At 35.7% G+C, this 10833-nt stretch overlaps 1 protein-coding gene across 2 annotated transcripts; it reads right to left on the bottom strand.

Moving 5' to 3' along the window:
* Nucleotides 1-749: 749 nt before the first annotated feature.
* On the bottom strand, nt 750-3930 carry LOC120077575 (mitochondrial carnitine/acylcarnitine carrier-like protein). 2 transcript variants are annotated; one of them, XM_039031513.1, is made up of 3 exons: nt 3774-3930; nt 1772-2206; nt 750-1369 (listed from the first exon to the last, which is right to left on the bottom strand). In XM_039031513.1, the coding sequence occupies exons 2-3, from the start codon at nt 2161-2163 to the stop codon at nt 871-873; spliced, it is 891 nt and encodes a 296-aa protein (XP_038887441.1). In that variant the 5' UTR covers nt 2164-2206; nt 3774-3930; the 3' UTR covers nt 750-870. The 2 variants fall into 2 exon arrangements, with proteins under 2 accessions (XP_038887441.1, XP_038887442.1); XM_039031514.1 differs by lacking the exon at nt 3774-3930 and adding an exon at nt 3541-3756.
* Between the last annotated feature and the right edge of the window lie 6903 nt (nt 3931-10833).

The following is a 10833-nucleotide window of genomic DNA, read 5'->3' as shown; positions in this document are numbered from 1 at the left end:
GGGTTCAACCTTAGGAATAAAAACAATATTTGTTTTGTTTCAATCCTGGATAGATGTAGAACAATATTTGTTTTGTTTCAATCCTGGATAGATGTAGAACAATATTTGTTTTGTTTNTCAATCCTGGATAGATGTAGAACAATATTTGTTTTGTTTCAATCCTGGATAGATGTAGAACAATATTTGTTTTGTTTCAATCCTGGATAGATGTACGCCCATTAAAATTGCTCACCAACAATATCCCAATATTTCTGAAAAAATACGGTTGGGAAACCAGCCAGCCCCAGAGGCTTCGTAGGATGGAATTGTTTCGTACCGTTGATAACCTCATCCTGATCGCAATTCGGCAATTCGGCAGCTCCGTAACAGTTCTGGGGGCAGATTCCAGAACTTGATTCATATGAACAACACCCGGTTCAGAAGATCTAAACATATCTTGAAAATACTCCGTAAAAATAGATTTGATTCTATCTGGATCCTCCTGCCAGCTCCGCCTGATCAGCAATACTGATAATGGCATTTGTTTCTGCCTTTCACTGGCTTGTTTATGGAACCATTTGGTGTTCTCATCGCTCTCTCCAACAAGTTTTGCCTGGATCTTTGGTTCTAATACATTTCTTGAGTGTAAAATAGGAGACTTACACTTCTTTAACTAATAAATACATGAAGCCATTCAAAGAGCCTGGTACAACATAGCTCTCGCAATTCTCTACCATTGAAGGTTTAGGAGAGGACAAAAAAAGAAGCAATGAAATGCAAGAGTTAATGAGTTAATTTTATTTCTCGTCGTACCCAACTCGAATCAAATGGGGTATAACCAATAAGCATCCAGACACATAGAGGACAAGAAGTTCCAAAAGAATTGTTTAATTAACCTAAACTAGATCTGGTGATTTCGTATACCAAGAAGCATGCTGCATTAGCTGGGACACTACGAGCCATGGCAGGTCCAAAACCTCTGTATAGCCCTTTCACTCCTTCTAAGGCCATGATTTTTCTGAACGCATCCATAGAACCAGAGAACTTTGGGTTCTTGAAATCATCCACTTGAATCACACTCTTTATCACATCAGTTGGATACACAGCTAGCCAGAATGCAGCTCCAGATACACCACCAGCCACCATCAGAGACCCTCTGCCCAGATTAGAAGTGTCTCGACCTCCAGCAAAGTGCTGTTTGAGCATTTCATATACACCAAAAACTACTGCATTCCCAGGCACCTCTCTTGCCAAAGTTGGAACCAAACCCTTGAAAAGGCCCTTCACTCCATGCGATTGGATAACATGCTTGGCTACATCCACTGGACCACCATACTTCACTGCCACACCAACTGAACTGGATGTTGCTAATGCACTCTGAGCTTGCAGTCTATTCATTAACAACAAAAGTTGAAGGTTGTAAGGTCTTGTGAACTCTCTTACCATCGTGAAGTCAAAAACTTTGAAAAGTTCAACTAACTTATAATGACAAGCTTGCTACATTTCGATATTAAAGAGGTTGGCAAAGTAAAATCAAGAACAAAGATGCCTATATATAACCGTAATTTAATTCTCTTTCTCTGCATATGCACCAGATGAGAAACCAACAAAGGCAATAATGGTCAAGAAGATACGCCATGCCAAATGTAGTTTGTTTGAGTTACCAGGAAAACAATGGGGATCAAAGTTCCTTTCATGGTGAGTTATCTATAATATATAACTATTAGTGATAATGTAATATTTTGGGGTGGAGTCACAAAGTTCAGGGCATTCGAGAAAAGGTTGTACAAACCTGCACTTGATCAACTCTGTTGGACAAGCTACAAGAGATACAGCAACGCCAGCCCCAGCCCCACAAACCACTTGTTGGTTAACTTCAAGGGAGGCACCAGGATAAGGCCTAAAGAAGGACTCTAGTTGTCCCCTGACAGTGAAGAGAACAGCATTTTGTGCAGCAACTGTAGCCAATGGAGCTCCCATACCTTTGTACAAACCTCTTGGGCCTTCTGAAGCTAAAGTTTGTCTCAGAGCATCCATAGCTCCAGAATATTTGGGACGTTGGCCAGGAAGGGGGGCAGGTTGGCTTTGGAGCTTGACCTTAATTGTATCAAACGGGTGCCCACATATCAATTGAGCTGCTCCCCCAAGAGTCCCAGCAGCAAGATCTTTCGCCACATCTCCCATTTGGATGATAAACAGTTTGCACTCTTTTAAGTTCTTTAGCAATCTGTGATGTATTATAACAATTATACATCTCTCACCAAAGAAATACTAGAACTGCATTGAGCTCCACAATGAGAAGCAACCAGAACATATTATGAAGCAGCACGAAATATTTTCTTAATAATATCGAAGGATGAATATTACCACCACTTACTACATTAAACACACTTGACTAAAACATCGGAATGAAATATCATTACCACCATATACCACCGAAGATTAGGCTTGTATTTGTTGACTTCTATTATTATTATTATTATTATTATTATTATTATTATTATATAGTTAAACAATTAGCTTCGGTAATATGCTTGCGCAGAAATCATGAAATCCTGAATTACAGTAAGGCCAAAGAGAGAGAGAGAGAGAGAGAGAGAGAGAGAGAGCCAGTCACAAAGATCAAATGCCCAAAATAAAGGTTGTTTTACAGAAACAGCTCTAACAACAATCAATATTAGGTCATCCGAAGTTTTCTAAGTTCATTTCACGGAAAGAGTTCTCTTTATATCTAGTGAAGATAATGCAGTCTCAAACTTTATCCAAGTTATACTTGAAAGGTTGTTCTTAATAACAAAATGGTTACAACTATTCTTATAGAAAACTGGTTAAGAGAGAGATATTTCTAGCCATAAAGTTGAAATCAAATCCAAATTTTAGAAACCGGTACATGTTCTTCATGGTTATCATAAATTGGAGAAGACTTTGGACTTGGAGGACAATCAAAGGCATAAACGTCTAGAACCTTAAAAATAAAAATAATTAAAAAAAAAAAAAAAAAATCATCTCATGTGCATACAAATGAACATTGAGGTTCCCACAACAATGAATGAAGATTCTGGATATTTAGAAAATTATGCTAAATAAAATTTCAGCTGCCAAAGCCCTTTGTAGGAAAAGGAATTAAATTTTCCTACTTCTTAATCATTCAGCCATGAAAAATGCTGTCTGTTTACAAGAAGACTAAACAAAAGATAATTAAACCAAGAACGAAGAAAGAAGAGTAAAGAATGGAATAAGAAATAAGATAATTAAACTCTTGATATTTATTCCCAAGTTGAAGAGCTAAAGCTCGCATTAAAATAGTTACAAGACGCCATTATTTCTGCAGGTAAAAATAGTAACTCTAGGAAGAAATATTTCTATAAACTGTGCAGACATCCGCTCAAAGAAATTTGAATAAACAAATCAGAAAGCATAAATTTTGAAGTTCTGAAACAACTATTTGATCATCAAAACCAGCTCAGGATTTCGTGGAAACTACTTCCGAATCCATATAACCAGCTTAAACATTTCAACTAGTACAAGAACAGAAATCTATGCAAAAGATTGGTTACATACTTGAACTCGACTGTACAGTCTTTTCTCAACCGGAAACGAAGAAACCGAACTTCACTTAATCAAGATCCGTAAAATACCATCATACAAAAGAACAGAGAACAGCGATGGAAAGAAACAATTAAAATATAGCTCAAACTCTAATGGAAGCACACAAAACCAATGAAATCTTTATATTTGAAAGGAAACAGAGGTGCATTCGAAACAAGGCAAAGAGTAGAAGGAAGCTTTGAAACCTCAGCGGAGTGACCTAGATCAGAAATGAGAGACGAGAGGCGACATGGAACTGCATTCGCCTTGGACTCTTTCTCCGGACACAGCGGCTGCCTGCCGTTTCTGCTTTTTCTTTCTTTAATATGGACTGTTGATGACTCCTTTTCAAAATGGAAGTACAAATGCAATGAACTTTTTGAAATCTCAAAAGAGACGAGGAAAAAAGTATTAATTAAAAATTTGTTAAGAAGTATTGGGTGACGTTTACTGATCTGTAATGAAAATTGTCAGAATTGTAATGAAATTAAGTATGAATTGTACGAGCCTCAATTGCAAAGAATATAAGATTCTTTTTAAATTGTGTTTGCTACATGCAATCATAATTTTAAAAAATTCATTGGTATTGTTTACCTACTGTAATTTAGTAAATGATCAAAAGTTAGTAAAAAAGAGGGTATGCAGCCCACTAATAATCAAACGTAATTGGATTTATGACTTTTTCCTTCCCAATACGATTATGTTTTATGGATTTTATAGTGGAGCCCACATTTCACTACGCTTACACAACACTAGTGAACAACAACAAAGGTAATAAAATGGGCTGACAAGAGAAATAGCAAATTTTAAGGTTTCATTTGGAAAATGGCAAAAAAAAATTTCAAAATTATAAAAATAGCCAAATGAATTTATATAATAAAAAATACTAATTAATCAATGACAAAACTACCCTAAAACAACAAAATTAAGTATAAACGAAAATGCAAAGATACACTGCTTCAAAAACAATACAAATACCACAAATACACTCTACCTAGACATTCTAGAACTACAAATATACAATATCTAAACATTCTATAAGAAAAATTAAAAATCACCCAATATGGTCCTTAATGCTTCCAGCTACCTATATAACGCATGTATGCGAGGGTTGACGAGCAATCGATAGGGTCATTAGAATTCCTTCAAGATGAGAAAGAGCAAAGTTGATTTTACTAGTAAAGTTGTTGTTGGAAAGTGAATATGTGAATGAATTACAACTTCATGACGATTTGACCATTGGAAGTATGATTGCTTTTGACACCAAACCAGTTATCTTCATTCTATGTGATCATTTTGCTCATTGGATCTTGAAAACTAACTTTAAACACTATCAATCTCAGAACATCATTGTTGAAAATGATGTTCAAAGTAGAAACAAAAGCAGAAAACATGTGTGCAAGTGAATAAAGGTCGACAACCTAGTAAGGGTGGTCGTTAAAAGCTAGCCAAGATGATGGAACTCAAGAAAGAGTTGTTGAACCAATGATCGAAGACATGAGATTGCAAAGGAGAAAATGAGATTTTGGGGCGATAAGTGAAGAAGATGAAGAAGATGAGATTTAGAGTTTTTTTGTTATTTTTTTTCAATAAATAATAATAATTACGACCATAATAATAAGAATAAGAATAAGAATGGTAATAACATTATATTATTAACATTAATATTAATAATAATAATAAGTTGAAAAATATATATATAGACACCCACATGTTTCAAACATTTACAAGTCATTTTACATGTTTGTATATGAAAAATTGAAAATATTGAAAATATAAAGGAAAAAAAAAAGATCAAATTAATTTGATAACATTATGTATAAAATAATAAAAAAAAATATTTAGATGCAACTGAATTTGTAACAAACATATAAACAAATCAAAAGTTAGTTGAATAAAATCAAATTTGATAATAAAAAATAAATGCAGTTTATTATAATTATGAGATTTGACAAATGGACTTGTGGCAAAGGGTTATACCCAAGTGGAGGGAGTCGTCTATGAGGAGACTTTCTCACATGTTGCCATGTTAAAGTCGATCTGCATCCTCCTGTCCATTGCAACTTATTATAATTATGAGATTTGGCAAATGGACGTCAAGACGGCTTTTCTGAATGGCAATTTTTGAGGAGACCATTTACATGGTGCAACCCGAAGGATTCATTGCCCAAGGTCAAGAGCAAAATGTTTGCAAACTGAATTGGTCCATTTATGGGCTGAAGCAAGCGTCTCGATCTTAGAATATTTAGTTTGATGTTGCGATCAAATCGTATGGCTTTGACCAAAACGTTGATGAACCTTGTGTTTACAAGAAAATAGTCAACAGTTCAGTAGCTTTCTTAGTATTGTATGTAAACGATATACTACTCATTAGGAATGATGTGGGTCTACTGACTGCAGTTAAGAACTGACTAGCGACTCAATTCCAAATGAAAGCTTTGGAAGAGGCTCAGTTTGTTCTGGGTATACAAATCTTTCAGGATCGTAAGAACAAAGTGCTAGCGTTGTCTCAAGCATCGTATATTGACAAAATCTTGCTCAAGTACTCGATGCAGAACTCCAAAAAGGGCCTACTACAATTCAGGCACGGAGTCACTTTGTCTAAGGACTCATGTGCTAAGACGCCTCAAGAGGTTGAGGACATGAGACGGGTCTCATATGCATCTGTCATTGGCAGTTTAATGTATGTGATGCTCTAGACAAGGTCACTAGACCGCAGTTAAGAACATCCTTAAGTATCTATGGAGAACGAGGAACTACATGCTCGTTTATGGGTCTAGGGATTTGATCCTTACTGGATACACGGATTTTGACTATCAGACTGATAAGGACTCTCGAAAATCCACTTCATGGTCAATATTTACTCTTAATGAAGGAGTTGTAGTGTGGCAGAGCACTAAGCAGGGGTGCATCGCCGACTCCACGATAGAGGCCGAGTACGTAACGGCTTGTGAAGCTGCTAAAGAGGCCGTTTGGCTCAGAAAGTTCTTGACAAAGTTGGAAGTTGTTCCAGATGTGTCTAGTCCCATCACCCTCTATTGTGATAATAGTGGTGTGTGGCAAACTCCAAAGAGCCCAAGAGTCATAGGCGCGACAAACACATAGAGTGGAAGTATCATCTGATCCGCGAGTTAGTGTATCAAGGAGACGTGATCGTCACAAAGATCGCCTCAGAGCAAAATGTTGCTAATTCGTTTACGAAGGCTCTCATGACTACAGTGTTTGAGGGTCACCTTTAGAGCATGGGTCTACGGGACCGCCTACGGCTGGACTAGGGCAAGTGGGAGATTTTGTTGCACTAGGTTTTTATGCCCTAGTTTATTGATTTGTACCTGTTTACTTGTACTCCCCACTTCACTTTAGGACAAGTGGGAGATTATTGGGGTTTGTGCCCTAAAGTATCGTGTTCTATAGTTTGTAAACAACTTTGTACGAATACTTGTGATGTATAATATATATGATATTTACTTCACCTCTTGACTTTGCATATTTAGATGTTTTTTTATTTTACCACAAACCAATAAACTTAATATCCATGGTTGTCTTTATGTAACTTAAGCATGTATGTAGTGATATACAAGTAGATCATGCCTTAAGTGACAACCAAAATAATCTGTAGTATATGGATATATGAGAGAAACCTTATCCTAGTAACACAATGGATGTAGCCCACTTTGTGGAATTGTTACAAATGTTGTGACTTATCGCAGATGGTGTGATCTTGATCATTGTGTAGTGGACATGTGAGCGAAGGCGTCCTATACAAAGAGTAAGACTTGACCTCAAAAGAGATCACAAGTCTCTGGTGGGTACATGACTATGGATAGGGCAACTATCACTAACATAAACATCATGCATCATAAAGTAGAGTCCCACACATGAATCTAACATAAAGCTCATACTATTGGGATTAGTGTCCTAATTCTCCTGGAGTCTCATTGTTTGTAGTGGTACACATTGTTTGATGAATAAAATAACTATTATTTCATTCTGGCATTTACTCATATCCAATAAACAAAGCTCCATAGTTATCTTATGTAATCTTAAGCATGTATATGTGATATACAAGTGGATCATGCCTTAAGTGATAACCTAAATAGGTCTGTAGTATAAGGATTAAGGTGAGATATCTGATCCTGGTGACACTACGGATACGACTCGCTTTGTAGAGGTTTTCAAGTGTTGTAAACTACTACAGATGGTAGATCTTGATCATTCATGTGGAGACATGCGTGCAGAGGTGTCCTATACAAAGAGTTTGTATAAGACCAAACCACGAGATGACTAGTCTCTGTATATAACGTCGTTGATACTAGAGACTTACATCTCACCTAAACGACCATAGATGACATGACCTCAACCTTATGTGTTTTGGAAACTCATACCTTTGAGGGCGGTTCTTTGATTAGTATGGGTGAGAGTGGTCAGATTACCAACTAAACATGCCTACTTTTTTGGAGACTTGTCTGATTTAGGAGTTGAGAACTCAGTTACACAAGATGGAATTCACTCCTTCCCCGAAGCAGGGGTAAGTAGATAGATTGCTCCCTTAAGAACTAATCTGGGTCTTAAACATAGTGGCCACAACTTCTTTTGGGAAGAGAGGACTCAATCTTATTAAGACTATGACTTATATTCATTAGAGGGATCACAAAGCAGGTCGTATCCATAGTGTCACCAGGATCAGGTATCCCACTTAATCCTTATACTACAGACCTATTTAGGTTATCACTTAAGGCATGATCCACTTGTATATCACATATACATGCTTAAGTTCACATAAGATAACCAAGGAGCTTTGTTTATTGGATATGAGTAAATGCCAGAATTAAATAACACTTATTTTATTCATTAAACAATGTGTATCTTTACAAACAACGAGACTTTGGGAGAATTAGGACACCAATCCCGAAAAATATAATATGATAAGTTGGTTATCATATATATTTATAATAATATTAATTATTGAATAATTTATCTTTTTCTCTAATAACCAATTGAGTGGGAGGTTATTGGTGGTTTCATGGTAACCGTGAGATAAAAGGAAAATTGTTTTCCTAAATTTAGTAGTTGAATTGAGAGTTTTTATTCTCAGAATTACTTATGGAAAGGCTGTCAAGTGGATTAGATTCACTAAACGATAGCTGAAGAGAGACTAAACGATCGTGGAGTGACACTACACAGTAGTTCACTCAACTGGCCATTAGCTAAACGATTGCGGGGCTTTTGCTAAACGATCGCATAGCATTTGTTAAACGATTGGGCATGGTCTATACTATAGGTCTTTTTCATCTCCCACTTCTCAATCATTTACATGATTGTTATTCCTCCAATTTCTTCCTCTAACCAAGTCCACACAGAGTCCACACTTCTGGATTCTCACACTGAAAATATTAAGGTAGCCATTGTGGTGGTGTCGTACTCAACTCAACATAGCTCGAGGTTTTTAGAGGTCGTTCGTTATGTTCGTGATCTTGGAGATCGCTGAGTTCGTGGTCGCTGTGATCGTGTTGTGTTGCAGTCAAAGTGTTCGAGCATTCGTGATTGTTATCTTGCTGTTTGAACGAGCGTTCGGGATCGGGGAGGTTGAAGATGAGTCTTCAAAGGTATGATGATCTTTCCCTTGATCTTGTTGTAAAGCATGCTGTAATTTTGTTTTGTGTATGACTATTTAGTTTCTGTTTCTTGACTATAATTATATTTGTTCAATTTCAAATGAAATATGGAACGATCGTTCCGCTGCTCATGGAAATCCTCATGTTTGATTTCCTTCAGTTACAACCACTATGCTACTGTGGTGTTATTATTGTCATCGCCTAGGACAAACGAGTCATAAAGACGTTAGAGAAATTACATTTTCTTAGTTATAATTTGTGGGCTTTTGTCATAGATTTGATAGTTCAATGCTAATAGGAGGGTCATGAGTAAGGGTCAAAATATCGATGATAATGAAAATATCAAGATCACAATTTTATGGAAATATCAATAGTAATGAAAATTTAATTTCGAAAAACTTTATGGAAATTAATGAAAATTGTTATAATTAATTCAGGAAACTTTGTTTGTGGCTTAATTAGACTATAAAATCTTTCACATCTAAAAGTGTGTTCTTTTCATTAATTATAAAATGTACAATTGGAGAGTATTTATAGGAACTCACGGTTATTATGAATAGAAAATAATAAAATAGATTTAACAATGAATAACTAATATCCTATAATATCCTCCCACAAACTGATACCAATGAAACAACTCAAGTATGAGTTTGGATCTCAACAAGTAGAAACGCTAAGTAGTGAGAGCCTTGGTGAAAATGTCTCGAAGTTGAGTTCTAATAGAAACATGTTGAAGAATATCACTACAAACGACTTTCTCTTAGATGAAATGGAAATCAACTTTAATATGTTTTGTTCTTCCATGAAAAATTGAATTATAAGCCAATTGAATTATAAACTCATAGTCACACCAAATAAGGAGGAGCTCACCAAATAGAAAGATCATGAAGGATTTGACAAACCCAAAAGAGACCAGCTGCAGTAGTGGTGAAAACCATATACTCAACCTCGGTGGAACTGTAAGAAATCGCATATGCTTTTGGCTACCCAAGAAATGGGATTATTACCTAAGAAAATGATAAATCTAGTAGTAAATCGTCTATCCAAATCATTTTTAGCTCAATCAGAGACAGAAAAGGCATCTAGACATAAAAGATGAGTAGATTTTTTGAACAAAATGCTCTTCGAAACAATCCCATTAATGTAGCATAGAAAACACTTGGTAGTAGTAAGATGAAAAAAAGCTAGAGTGCATATACTGAGACAATTTACTCACTGAAAAGTAATATTGAGACGCGTAAAAGCGAAATATTGTAGAGCTCCCACAATAGCTCGATAGGCATTTGCATCTTCTATAAAACAAGAAGAATCAAGAACATCCATAAATGAATTTAGTATTGGGTATAGATTATGCCCTAGGATATACATGTTTCACCAGCTTTTTGTGCAAATAGGAGATTATTTGAATATATGCCCTGAAGCCTTACAACTAATGAGTTATTCTATCATTATTTAATTTAAATATGTAATATTAATTTATCCATTAAAGTAAAAAACCAAGGTTATTAGATGTAATTTTTGAAGGGATCAAATACTTAGATCAAACCAAAGCGATGGAATCACGTGTTTTAATTTCTTATTAGAATTAAAAACATATTAAAATAGTAAATTAGTTAAGCATAACAAAAAAAACATACATCTATAGAAATGC

Source organism: Benincasa hispida, chromosome 5 (assembly GCF_009727055.1).
Source record: "Benincasa hispida cultivar B227 chromosome 5, ASM972705v1, whole genome shotgun sequence".
NCBI classification, from domain to species: domain Eukaryota; kingdom Viridiplantae; phylum Streptophyta; class Magnoliopsida; order Cucurbitales; family Cucurbitaceae; genus Benincasa; species Benincasa hispida.
This window is presented reverse-complemented; position numbering and strand designations above follow the sequence as displayed.

Bases quoted from the DNA above. Each gene is read 5' to 3' on its own strand.
- LOC120077575 (XM_039031513.1), bottom strand. From the start codon at position 2,163: ATGGGAGATGTGGCGAAAGATCTTGCTGCTGGGACTCTTGGGGGAGCA. The intron at 1,370-1,771 runs GTTTGTACAACC...GTTAATGAATAG, and splicing joins ACAGAGTTGATCAAGTGCAG to ACTGCAAGCTCAGAGTGCAT.